Below are 14387 nucleotides of genomic sequence, written 5' to 3' on the forward strand. Positions count from 1 at the left end.
TACCTTCCTGGATTCTCTGCTGGATGGGAATGTGCCTGAGGCCTCATCAAAGGCTCAGGTCGTTATTATCGTCAGGAGGCGATTCCGAAGGCTCGGCTGGAGGAGGATGAGCTTTATCAGCTTGGCCGAGCGGAGATCCTGACACGCTGGAGCGGTACCTATTTATCTACTTGCACTTTGATGTGCTTTCAAACTGCTATGCTAAATGCAAAATAGATTCTAAATGAGAAACCACACAGATTCCAGAACAAACTTTGTTTCTGAAACTTCAGAGTGAAGTGCTGGCTAGGTTACACTTTTAAGAAAACGAAGATGCGAGAACTATTCTAACAAATAAGATTAAACGGGTACCTTAGTGCATTACATTTACATATCATTGGGTGCTATCACAACTGAGCAGAAAGAGTGAATGAAAGTCAGCCTTATTCTCAAAGCACTTGTTCAGGATTCTCTTTAACACAGGAAGTGTAGAGATTTGTATTCCAAAGGATGACAAGGAAAGGCTGAAAGGTAACTTCAGCATAGTGGTAGATTTAAAATTGGTTAGAGTTAAATGGGAAAGAAAAGGAGGGGTGGTGAAACATATTATTTTATACAGTGTGCATGTGGAGTTTTTTGTCAGCATCAACTGGGTAGGTTCACTTTCTATTCGCTTATTACATTTCCTTGGTAGTGAGAGGGACTGGGGGTGCATTTCTTAATTTTGAAGGACAGGGACTAGCTTTCTGTGGAGTGTGGTCCATAATGTGTGTATAAAATTATTATAACAATGTCACAATATATTTTATCGGTGCACACTAAGGTACTTTATATGGCGTAAATTTTATTTTTTATAGACACGCAGTAATATGTACAGGATTTATATAAACAGACAAAGCTAAAATATACTATACGTGCACTAATATGGGATACCCCACCACGCACATAATGCTCTCTCTCTCTTAATATATATATATGGGACGTGCCCTTTAAAAGGCGGAGGAGGGAGGTTCTCATCGCGTGCTCAGCCGTGCCCATTCGTCGGACGGGAGTGAGAGAGAATTCCCGCGAGCGCGATGTGCGTCATCGGCCGCCGCCGGCGGACACGTGATGCGGCGTCTCGGTCGCGCCGGGCGGCCCTCGGGCGGCTATCAATGACGCGTCGCCGCGGCTAGCACGCTGATTGGCGGGCCGCGGCTTCAGGTTGGAGGGGGAGGGGGGAGGAGTTGGTGGCGGCGGCAGAAGAGAGGGGCAGCATCAGCGGTGGCGGCGCGCGCTGCCCCGCCCCCCGCTTCCCATCCTCCTGCGCGAGGCGGCGGCGCGTGGCATCGGGGTCTCCCTCCGGCCTGCGCCTCTTCCGCCTCCTTCTCCCGCTTTCCCCTTTCCCACCTCCTCTCCGCTCCCTGCCAGGCCAAGGCCATGACCGACTTCAAGTTGGGCATCGTGCGGCTCGGCCGGGTGGCCGGCAAGGTGCGCGTGGGGCTCCGTGGGGCGGCGCGGAGTGGGAGAAATAGGATTTGCGCGTCTGTATGCGGTGTGCGTGTGTTTCCGTGCCCGAGCGTGTTCTATGTTGGGAGATCCGCGCCCCTTCTATCACATCACTGCCCCCTCGCGCGTCTGACCTGCTCTGTGACGTCACTGGGTTCATTGTGGTTCCATGATCCCATTATTATTATTATTATTATTATTATTATTATTATTATTATTAAAGGTAGAAGGATGCGGGAGGCTGGTTTTCGTTTAGGTCCCTTTTCTCTGTTTTACTCTCTCTTTGCATCAGTGTAAGATGTGCCCTGGAATAGCTTAAAGTGTTGTTGTGCTGAAATGAACGAAGAGTGCCTTGCTAGGGATTGGAAAAGTATCCACAATATAAAGTATTTAATTATCCTTCCTTTTTTATTCTAGACAAAGTACACACTGATTGATGAGCAAGACATTCCACTTGTGGAGAGTTACTCTTTTGAGGTAAGAACCATGTTATCTACCTTATTTCCACATTCCAAGTGTTGAATTCAAACTCCCATCAGGTCCAGTCAGCATATCCAATGGTCGGAAGAGCATTGGGAGGACCACATGTCAGCTATTATTCCTCTTGATCAGGGATGGGGAACCTGTGGCTCTCCATATGAACCCTGACCTGACATGGTCAGTAATTAGGGTAGATGAAAAACAGGAAGGGTTGACTGTCTAAGGAACCTGCTTTAAGCAAACTCATGAAAGCCAGTGGTCTCATATACAGTAATGACTATCTGAATAAGTTGGCAGAGAGAGAAGAGGAGGCATTTTCCCTTGAAACAGCTTGTGGGTCATAAAAGGACTTGGCCCGATCCAGACATCTGGGTTTGGACTTGAGGACTTGTATGAAAAGTACCAAGTTCTCCAAAGACTCAAACTGTTCTCTGAAGTAGGATAACTAGGCAAGTTGTCCTTCACTTGCAGAATCAGGAGTAGCTTTACTTTAGAATGCATTTTCTTTTACAGATGAAACTCGAAAAATTAGAATATCGTGGAAAAGTTCATTTATTTCAGTAATTCAACTTAAAAGGTGAAACTAATATATGAGATTGACTCATGACAAGCAAAGCAAGATATGTCAAGCCTTTATTTTTTATAATCGTGATGATACAGCTGATGAAAACCCCAAATTAACAATCTCAGAAAATTAGAATATTGTGAAAAGGTGCAGTAGCTATTCAATCCATAACATCTGCAATGGGTTTCTGAGCCTTTAAATGGTCTCTCAGTCTGGTTCAGTAGGAAGCACAATCATGGGGAAGTCTGCTGATGTTCTTTGGGATGTTCCCAAAGTGCTGTATCGAAGCACATTAATGGAAAGTTATGCGGAAGGGGAAAGTGTGGAAGAAAAAGGTGCACAAGCAGCAGGGATGACCACAGCCTGGAGAGGATTGTCAGGAAAAGACCATTCAAACGTGTTGGGGGCTTTCACAAGGAGTGGACTGAGGCTGGAGTTAGTGCATCAAGAGCCACCACACACAGATGGATCCTGGAGATGGGCTTCAAATGTCGTATTCCTCTTGTCAAGCCGCTCCTGAACAAGAAACAACGTCAGAAGCGTCTTACCTGGGCTAAAAAAAAAGAAAAAAAGAACTGGTCTGTTGCTCACTGGTCCCAAGTCCTCTTTTCTGATGAGAGCAACTTTTGCATTTGGAAACCAAGGCCCCAGAGTCTGGAGGAAGAATGGGGTGGCACACAATGCCAGATGCTTGAAGTCCAGTGTGAAGTGTTGATTTGGGGAGCCATGCCATCAGCTGGTGTTGGTCCACTGTGCTTCACTGTCCAGGGTCAACGCAGCCGTCTACCAGGAGATTTTGGAGCACTTCATGCTTCCTTCTGCAGACGAGCTTTATGGGGATGCTGACTTCATTTTCCAGGACTTTGGCACCTGCCCACACTGCCAAAAGTACCAAAACCTGGTTCAATGCCCATGGGATTACTGTGCTTGATTGGCCAGCAAACTCGCCTGACCTGAACCCCATAGAGAATCTATGGGACATTGCCAAGAGAAAGATGAGAGACATGAGACCGAGCAATGCAGAAGAGCTGAAGGCTGCTATTGAAGCATCCTGGTCTTCCATAACACCTCAGCAGTGCCACAGGCTGATAGCATCCATGCCATGCCGCATTGAGGCAGTAATTGATGCAAAAGGGGCCCAAACCAAGTACTGAGTACATATGCATGCTTCTACTTCTCAGACGTCCAATGTTGCTCTATTTGCAATCCTTGTTTTGCTGATTTCATTTACTATTCTAATTTACGAGATTGTTAATTTGGGGTTTTCATCAGCTGTACGCCATAATGTCACAATTATAACAAATGAAGGCTTGACATATCTTGCTTTGCATGTCATGAGTTTATCTCATATATTAGTTTCACCTTTTAAGTTGAATTACTGAAATTATCATGGAAAAGTTATTCTAATTTTTCGAGTTTCACCTGTATATAGGCTTCATGTATTTTTAGATTGGAGTTTGGGGAGCTTCATAGAAAATGTATTGCTCTTGGAAAAGGGGCAGATTTGAAATACACTGACATTACACTTTCACCCATTCATTTACCTGATATCAACAGGTTCTGCACAGGCTTTTGAGGTGTCTGGGGGGAAATTAGAGACTCATCATGATTTATATATATCCTCAGGCTCACTGAACAAGAAGGCTCTGATCTTATATAGAGTCTGTTAACTCAAGCACATAAACTGGGTTCCTGAGGCAGAGTTTGCATCTCATCTGACATTTCCCATGTCCATTATTGACCCACTTTCTCTCGTCTGATATAGACCTGACTGATTTTGAACTTTAGAGGCTCTACTCAGAGTGCCTCTGCCTTCAGATGTTAGGAGAGTGTTGACTGGGAACAGAGTCCCTCGTCTGGTGGCACCCTTTTCCTGAAACATTTCCCCTAGTCATAATATGCATAGCACCATCATTTAATATCTTTTATGTGACAAGAGAAAACTTTTATTAACCCAAGTGTTTAATATTTTGCTATTTCTTTTTTTATTAACATTTCCTTTACTTGGTTTGCAGTTTTCTGTTTTAATGACCATTACGTTTCTGTCTATTAATAGTTTTACTTACATTTTATTTTGTTTCGTATTTGAAGCTGCTATGATGTTTAGATGAGCATACAAATATTTTAAACAAAATGCATGAAGAGATGTGTTCTCTGTCTTTGGCCAGGCTCGGATGGAGGTCGACGCAGATGGAAATGGTGCTAGAATATTTGCCTTTGCATTTGACAAAAACCGAGGAAGAGGGTTCGGACGCCTGCTGCATGAGTTACTGTGGTAGGTATCATTGTGCAGGGGATAACATAGCTGCAGGTTTCCAGACTGCTGAGGCATGTGTATGTATAGTCTTTGGAGATGGGCACTATAATGGCAACTCTCACGTGTCAGGGTAAGCCATAAGCCATGGTTTGCTGTGCATGAGCAGATAGCGTCTGTATTACCTCTCCCCATTCATGGTGGGAAGAAACAAACCACAATCCCTGGCTTAGCATTGTGTCCAAACCAAGGGGTTGTGGTTTGATTTTCTCCTGACAACCCACAGTGTGTAGCCAATGTTTGTTTTTAGCTTTCTGATTGTGATTTGTTGGAGGTGAAACAAACCATAGTCCCTACTTTGTTGTTTTTTTTATTAAGATATTTATTAAGGTTTTACATAATAAAACAAATATGACAATCAGAAAAAACAAAAAAGACAATCCAAAACAGCACAGTTCAAAAGTGAAAAAAAGGAGAGATAATCAGAAAAAAACAAAAAACAGAGAAAAAATTATTTCTTACTTACTGTCTTTATAACCCTCTTTCCTGACTTCCTCACATCTCCCTTTTCTGTGTTCCCCTTTACACGATCAAATTCAGCAATTCCCTACCCTCTTTCCAGTCTTATTCAATATTATACATTTCAACCTATTATGCCTTTGGTTTCCTTTCCTTTTAAAACCATTTATCACATGTTCTTTATAACTTAATCCTTTATATCATTTGTTTAGTCTCGACATAATAATACTCTGGTCTTACCCCTTTTTTCTTCAAAACATTTTTACATATTTCTTTTTACCATGTCACTGATGCCCTATTCTCTTTATATCCAACATCATTTTAACATTCAAACATTTTACAGTGTTTTTGGAGATATTCTTTGAACTTCTTCCGCTCCTCTTCCACCGACTCTTTTCCCAGGTCTCGGATTCTGCCAGTCATTTCTGCCAGTTCCATATAGTCGATCACTTGCATCTGCCATTCTTCCAGGGTGGGCAAATCTTGTGTCTTCCAATACTTTGCGATGAGTATTCTTGCTGCAGTTGTTGCATACATAAAGAATGTTCTATCTTTCTTTGGCACCAATTCGCCGACAATGCCCAAAAGGAAGGCCTCTGGTTTCTTAGGAAAGGTAAACTTAAATACCTTTTTTAGTTCATTATAGATCATTTCCCAGAAGCCCTAACTTTTGGGCATGTCCACCAAAGGTGAAAGAATGTTCCCTCAGTTTCTTTACATTTCCAGCATTTGTTATCAGGCAGGTGATAAATTTTTGCAAGCTTGACTGGGGTCATGTACCACCTATAGATCATTTTCATAATATTTTCTCTTAAGGCATTACATGCCGTAAACTTCATATCGGTGGTCCACAAATTTTCCCAGTCAGCAAACATAATGTTATGACCAATGTCCTGTGCCCATTTAATCATAGCTGATTTAACTGTTTCATCCTGAGTATTCCATTTTAACAGCAAGTTGTACATTCTCAAAAGTATCTTAGTTTTAGGTTCTAACAATTCTGTTTCTAATTTCGATTTTTCCACCTGGAAGCCTATTTTTTTATCCAAGTTAAAGGCCTCTCTAATTTGATGGTAGTGTAACCAATCTCGCACTTTATCTTTTAGTTTCTCAAAACTCTGCAATCTCAATGTGTCTTGATCTTGTTCTAGTATCTCCCAATATTTCGGCCACTTGGCCTCCATATTGAGTTTTTTCAAAGCCTTAGCCTCCATAGGTGATAGCCACCTTGGGGTCTTGTTTTCCAAAAGGTCTTTATATCTTGTCCAGACATTAAACACAGCTTTCCTGACAATATGGTTTTTGAATGCTCTATTAGCTTTTACCTTGTCGTACCACAAATATGCATGCCACCCAAAGGCATTATTGAACCCTTCCAAGTCCAAAATGTCAGTGTTCTCAAGAAGTAGCCAATCTTTCAACCAGCAAAATGCTGCTGATTCATAGTACAACTTCATGTCTGGCAGGGCAAACCTCCCTCTTTCTTTAGCGTCAGTCAATATTTTAAATTTTATTCTGGGCTTTTTGCCCTGCCAGACAAATTTAGAAATATCTCTTTGCCACCTCTTGAAACAATCCATCTTGTCCACAATCTGTAAAGTTTGAAACAAAAACAGCATTTTTGGCAATACATTCATCTTTATAGCAGCAATCCGACCCAACAAGGAAAGCTTCAATTTTGACCACATTTCTAGATCTTTCTTAACTTCTATCCCATAGTCCCTACTTTGGACACATCTTGTAAGCTCAAGGGATCATGGTTTGTTTTCTTCTAGTATGAGCAGAGGGGAGACAAATACATTCACAGTAAATCATTAGCTAAGGTTTACTGTGATGTACAAACTGAGCCACCATGTAAAAGGAAAGTGGGCTGTGTTGTGTGTTAAAGTATCTTTCCCCCCTCCCTTTTTCTCTCTATAATTTGAACATACAAAACTGCCATATATTTAGAAGGAGGTTGATCCATCTAGCTCTGTACTGTCTATGCTGACTGACAGCAGCAGCAGCTTTCCTGGGTTTCAGGCAGGGGACATTCCTAGTTCTACTTGGAAATCTTGGAGGTTGAACATGGGACCTTCTGCATGCAAAATGTGCCAACCCATCCAAGTGCCACAGGGCTACCCACAACTTGAAGCCAGGGTTCCTACATCCAGAGACTCTACTGCTGAGCTATGATCCTTTCCCTTTAACAGCTTGGGTGACTTAAAAGAAAAAAGAATTTGCCTGCTACCTAGAAGATGCCAGGTGTATTTCTAAGGCATTTCCCCTGATCACCACCCAATTTATCTCTTAACTGCAGGGATGCCTGCAGAAGGTCATCAGCAGAAGATCTTAAGAACTGGACAGGGGGGTGGGTGTCCTTTATGCCTTGGGTCCTAAGACATGTAAGGTTTTAAATTTTCAGACCCAGCACCTTGAAGTCAAAGTAAGCTTGGTAAGCTCTTTTGCATCCATTGAGATGTGTTGTCTCCAATGACCTGCCCCGGTTAGAACCCTGATAGTAGCTTTTTGAGCATGTTGGAGTTTCCATACTGCCTTCCAAGGGCAGCCCATGATGTATTATAGGAGTCCAAGCAACTAGAAGCATCAGAATTCTTCCTTTCAGGAATTGCAGGTGGCTCGTCTTCTCTTTCAGGGAGAGGCATCGGGGGGGCATCGCCCCTGGCTTTCAAGTCGTGCATTTGAATGCAGTGACAGTGGACAATCGTCTAGACAACCTGCGATTGGTTCCATGGGGATGGAGGCCCAAAGCCGAAGAAATCTCTAGTAAACAAAGGTAAACTCTCAATAACAGTGTCACAGGCAAGAGGGACAAAAGGGGCTGGAAGTCAAACAACTCCAGAATGTGTTTCTTTGCATAGCCCCTTGATGATTTTTTATGTGTGTTTCTTTGCATCTGAAGAAACTGTGGTGCTAAGTTCTCTCTGGCCTGGCCCTAGATGGGAGGATATGTCTCCCACCCTAGGTTATTTATTCCACTCAAACAGCAACAATTCTCAAGAGTTCCCTTGAATGAGGAATCAGTTGTTAAACTACTCTGGTAATTGTATGTCTGCTAGCGAGAACAGGGGCCTTATAACAACTTTCAGCACCCTTAACAAGCTAAAGTTTCCATAATTCTTTAGGGGAAGACATAACCGTTTAAGGCTGTATCAGAGTCCTTTAAAGGTATGTTGTGATTGTGGCTACTGTCACCTCTCTGCTTTGAATTAATTTTTATTCAAATTTCCAATAAACCAATTCATTTATAATTTAACATCCAATTTAACTTATACATTCTTTTTGACTTCCATCAGCCTATCTGACAATTTTCATATTTATCACAACTTCTCACATTTCATACATTTATGTTGCACTTTGACATTCCCTATTTTATCATCTCTTTTAAGCGACATTCCAGTTTATTTCTTCACAAAGCTTCTTGAAATCCAACAGTCGTTATTTCCTGATCACACACAGTTTTCATATACTCTGTAAATTTATTCCAGTCCTCGGTGAATCTCTGATCGCGTTGGTTTCGAATTTTCCCAGTTAATTTGTCCATTTCTGCGTACTCCATCAATTTCATTCTCCATTCTTCCCTCGTTGGCATTTCTTCCTGTTTCCACCTTTGGGCCAACAAAATTCTGGCTGCTGTTACTGCATATCTAAATAGCTTCACATCTTTCTTTCCAACATCATTCCCTACTATACCAAGTAAAAATGCTTCTGGTTTCTTTACAAAGGTGTATCTCAACATTTTTTTCATCTCATTATAAATCATTTCCCAAAAGCATTTCACTTTCTTACATTCCCACCACATGTGATAAAATGTCCCTTCTTTCTCTTGACACTTCCAACATTTATTTTTTTTTTTTTATAATAATTTTTATTGATTTTACAACATAAACAAAAAACAAACAAACATAATGCGACTTCCCCAAACCTCCCCTTCACTGCATCCAAATTTCAAAATTTTTAGCAATTCTTCATCCCATTTTTATATTTAGTTCTCTTTAAAAAGAGTTTCTGCTTTATAAATTTCGATTTATAGCTGTAATTCTTTGTGTCCAATCCCCTGACATCTTAACATTCCGAAATTTTACAACAATTTTTAAGATAGATTTTAAATTTTTTCCAGTCCTCCTCCACTGTCTCTTTCCTCTGGTCACGGATTCTGCCGGTCATCTCTGCCAGTCCCATAAATTCAGTCACCTTGGTCTGCCATTCTTCCAGAGTAGGTAATTCTTTAGTCTTCCAATACTTCGCCAAAAGGATTCTTGCTGCTGTTGTTGCGTACATAAAAAAGGTCCTATCTTTCTTTGGTACCAATTGGCCGACCATGCCCAGGAGAAAAGCCTCCGGTTTCTTTACAAATGTCCACTTAAGGATTTTCTTAATTTCATTATAGATCATTTCCCAGTAGGCCTTAATCTTTGGGCAGGTCCACCAAAGGTGATAAAAGGTTCCTTCACATTCATTACACTTCCAGCAATTGTTATTGGGCAAATGATATATCTTTGCTAGCTTGACTGGGGTCATGTACCACCTATAGATCATTTTCATTAAGTTCTCTTTCAGGGCACTACATGCCGTAAATTTAATACCTGTGGTCCATAACTGCTCCCAGTCAGCAAACATAATATCATGGCCGATATCTTGTGCCCACTTAATCATGGCTGATTTAACCGTTTCATCTTGTGTGTTCCATTTTAGCAGCAGATTATACATTCTAGACAAATTCTTAGTATTGGGTTCTAGCAATTCTGTTTCTAACTTTGACCTCTCCTTCTGAAATCCTAGTTTTCTGTCCTGCTTAAAAGTTTCATTAATCTGGTAATAATGTAACCAATCTCGGACTTTAGGTTTCAATTTCTCAAAACTCTGTAGTTTCAACTTTTCACCATCATATTCTATAATTTCACAATATTTTGGCCAGTCTGTATCCATGTTCAATCTTTTTACCGCCTTAGCTTCCATTGGTGACAGCCACCTGGGGGTTTTACTTTCAAACAAATCTTTATATCGATTCCATACATTATACAATGCTTTCCTAATAATATGATTTTTAAAATTTCTATGTACCTTTACCTTGTCATACCATAAATATGCATGCCAACCAAAACTATTATCATAACCTTCCAAGTCCAGAATGTCTGTATTCTCAAGAAGTAGCCATGGTTTCAGCCAGCAAAAAGCTGCTGCTTCATAATAAAGTTTTAAGTCCGGCAGGGCAAAGCCCCCTCTATCCTTTGCGTCAGTCAAAATCTTAAATTTAATTCTGGGTTTTTTGCCCTGCCAGACAAATTTAGATATATCTTTCTGCCACTTCTTGAAACAGTCCATCTTATCTAAAATTTGCAATGTCTGGAACAAAAACAACAATCTCGGCAATACATTCATCTTAATTACAGCAATTCGGCCTAACAAGGAAAGTCTCAATCTTGACCATATATCAAAATCTTTCTTCACTTCAGCCCAGCATTTCTCATAGTTATCTTTAAATAGGTTCACATTCTTAGATGTTAAATTCACCCCCAGATATTTTACCTTTTTAGTAATTTCCAAACCAGTTTCTCTTTGAAAACTATCTTTTTCCTCCACCGTAAGATTTTTTTCCAACACCTTTGTCTTGTGTTTATTCAATTTAAAACCTGCTACCTGACCAAATATTTCAATAAGTTCCAAAACTCTTTTTGTGCTAGTTTCTGGCTGTTGTAATGTCAAAACTAAGTCATCTGCAAATGCTCTTAGCTTATAATGTTTAGTTCCGACCTGTATACCTTTAACCAGCTGGTCTCTTCTAATCATATTAAGGAAAACCTCCAGTACCGATATAAACAATAGAGGGGAAATTGGGCATCCCTGTCGTGTCCCTTTCCACTTCCAACATTTATTACTGACTTTAAACATCTTTCCAAGTTTCACAGGGGTTATATACCATCTGTATATCATTTTCATAACATTTTCCTTTATCGTAATACATGCGGTGAATTTCATTCCTTCTTTCCAAAGTTTAATCCACTCCTCTAATTGTATATTGTAACCAAAATCTTTGGCCCATTGAATCATAACCGTTTTTACTTCCTCATCTTTTGTGTGCCATTCAAGTAATAAACTCTCTGCTTTGAGAGGGATGGAGTTTTAACATGTTGCAGTGGTGCAGCACAAGCTTGCTGCGGAAATGTTTAATTTGCTGTTTTTTCTTGAAGGGAACAAAGCTTATACTGGCTGGCGATCCAGCAGCTTCCCACAGACCCCATAGAGGAACAGTTTCCGGTGCTGAATGTGACGCGCTATTATAACGCTAATGGGGATGTTGTGGAAGAAGAGGAGAGTTCGTGCACATACTATGAATGTCACTACCCTCCCTGCACAGTGATTGAGAAACAGGTGCGTTCAAAACCAGAAGCAAGTCATGGATAAGACCGTCCTTGTTCTAGGCTGGCTGCTGCAAGTTCACCCTCTTCAGTGTGGTTGCTTCTTTTTAAAAAACCAAAAAGTCCTTAGGCACAGCTAGTGTGTTCTTTGTACCCCCTGCAAGGAATTTCTCTGCACCGTTTTTAGCCTAAATAGTTATCCTGGCCAGCGGCTTCCAAGCTTCAGACACATCTCTCTCTCAGTGGTGTTCTGTGAAGTACAACTGACTGTGCTACCATTCTATTTGGATAACTCTTCACCCTACCTCTCGGTGTGGAAAAGTCAGTGTTGCGCATAGGCCCAACCCCCCTTTTCCTAGCCCACTTTTTCTTAGGACAGGGTCATAGGGAAACAAGATCAAAATGAATAGCTCTGGTTTTAAACCTCACTGAAGTAACTTTGTTGTATAGAAGGATGGATAGAAGTCACCCGAAAAGATAACCTGTACAAAGGGAATCTGTTCCTCTGATGACAGTTTTGGATGCTTTGTGGAGGAAAATATGTAAATAGGTCTGTGGATATAGAAGCGTTCTCGAACTCAGCAGGAGAGCATCGGTTTTGAGTCCTAGGTTCAGTCTCTTGCTAGAGCTGTGAAAGACCACTGCTCGAAACTTTGGAGCACTGCTTCTGTGCAACATAGGCAGTACACTGAACTGGGCCATACTAGTCTGATTTGGTGTAAGGTAGTGTTCTATGTTCCAAAGCCATAGTTATAAACCCAGGGGTGGGGAACCTCAGCTTGAAACTCCCTCAGCCCCATTCAACCTGGCCAATGCAGGAGATGGGGGTGGCGAGCGACACAGCTCCCTATCCTTGTTGTAGACCATGAGGGAAATAAATTGAGAGTGCAGTCCTGTACGTGTTTACTCAGTCCCATTGAATTCAGAATGTGTAAGATTGGGTGGGGGTGAAGAAGACACTCGTAATGAGACCGTCAGGTTCATAAACAAGAGAAATGCACCAGTGGGGGCTGGATAATATTTTATCCACAATGAAAATCAAGGCAGCATTTTGTAGGGTTCCCAGGCTGTTCTACTCAGATCCAGACCAGGCCTGCTTTAGTTCCTACAAAGATTGCACTGGGACTGGCCACCTTAGGACCCTTTTGGTTGGCTTTTTTTTGGGGGGGGGTTTCTTTCTCTAGGGGCCCTGAAAAGGGATACTGATTTTTGTCCCGTACTCCTCTCTCCAGTTACGCGAATTTAACATCTGTGGGCGGTGCCAGGTCGCACGGTACTGCGGCTCGCAGTGCCAGCAGAAAGACTGGCCGGCCCACAAGAAGCACTGTCGGGAGAAGAAGCGAGTCTTTCAGCAAGAGCTTGGACCAGAACGATGACCAGCTGGCTGAGGCCTTAGCCCCACAGGGCACCTTCCCAGAAGGTTAAGGAGGAGGTGCCCATTTTGCACGGACTGCTCACTTGAAGCCAGAGGCACTGACAAAAAGGAGAGAGAGAGAGAGAGAGAGAGAGAGAGGAGAGAGATTTTTATATATATATAAAAAGACAAACCAATCCCTGTGATGCTTGAGGAAAGGTACTGACTCTTCCCTTCCAGTGTTAAAAAAAGAAAGCGTCTGAAGAAAAAAAGAGAAAAAAGACTACTGGGGAAGCTCTCCTGCTTGGAAGCTTTCTGTTATTTATATGTTAATATGTTTGTAAAGTTATGTACAAAGGTTTTTTTGTTTTTGTTTTGTTAGAATGTCTCTTACATAGGACTCATTTACTGTAATGTTCAAGTGAGAACACATTGTTGGTTGAAATAACTGTCCAGTAGCAAAAAGAGAAACAAAAAAAAAAAGTTTTCCCTCCCCCTGTGGCTAGGAGAAGGCCTGGGGAGCTAGCTCAGAACATCAGCAGTTAAATCTGAACAACTCTGCATGGAAAGTTGTGTTTGCAAGTAAAGGATTGGAATGGATTGGCTGCCTTTTTTGCTCTTTTAAAAACTTGAGCAGCTGTGAATGATTGTCCACCACCATCAACAGCATGTTGCTGGTCTGTTCCCCGCCCCTCCCCATGAGTGACACTTTCCTCTGAAGATTGCAAAAGCCACTTAGCTGCTTCCCATCACTGTTCTTCCCCATCTGTTTGTAGAGGCAATCATGCCCCCCCCCCATCCTGGTTATCATAGTTCCTAATGATATTTCCACCACTCCACAAGGAACCATGGGCAGTAAGGTGAAGGTGCAAGCAGGCTTCCATGAGCAGAGGTTCGGGATTGGTGACTGATGACCCTGTTTCTCATTGAAAGGCGTACAGTCATAGGAAATTCTATATTGGCATGTCACTGTTGAATTTAGGCCAGTACAGCATTATTGTTAGTCCTCCCCTGCCCTTTTGTCCTGCTGTAATCTTTTAAGATGAACAGGGAATAGTTTCTTATTGTAGCATCTATGTGCCAAACCATGACTCTCTGCCGTACTCTTGCATACCTACTTGGTGGCTGCCCCTCCACATCTCTCCTCTGTCCCCCCACCTACCCTGAGTTTAGGGATAGGGAATCTGCCCTTCCAGATGTAGTTGGACTCATCAGCTTCAATCAGCATAGTTGGGGATGGTGGGATTTGTAGCCCAACAACGTTTGGAAGGCAACAGATTCCTCATTCCTGCCTCTGGAGACTTAAACCTTTTAAAAGTAGTGTAAGACTTTTTTTAAAAGGCAAACTTGCTTTGAGTAGTTTAAGTAGGTAGAATAATAAGTTGTGTA

General features: G+C 41.8%; 1 protein-coding gene across 1 annotated transcript; it reads left to right on the forward strand.

The window, feature by feature from the left end:
* Window positions 1-1202: 1202 nt before the first annotated feature.
* Window positions 1203-13598, forward strand: LOC309333231 (zinc finger MYND domain-containing protein 19). The gene is made up of 6 exons (XM_081846656.1): window positions 1203-1449; window positions 1885-1944; window positions 4681-4787; window positions 7921-8061; window positions 11477-11657; window positions 12877-13598. Exons 1-6 carry the CDS (start codon window positions 1399-1401, stop codon window positions 13018-13020), a joined length of 684 nt encoding a protein of 227 aa, XP_081702782.1. The 5' UTR covers window positions 1203-1398; the 3' UTR covers window positions 13021-13598.
* Window positions 13599-14387: the final 789 nt, after the last annotated feature.

Source organism: Podarcis erhardii, assembly GCF_964252035.2.
Source record: "Podarcis erhardii genome assembly, chromosome: W".
In the NCBI taxonomy this organism is placed as follows: domain Eukaryota; kingdom Metazoa; phylum Chordata; class Lepidosauria; order Squamata; family Lacertidae; genus Podarcis; species Podarcis erhardii.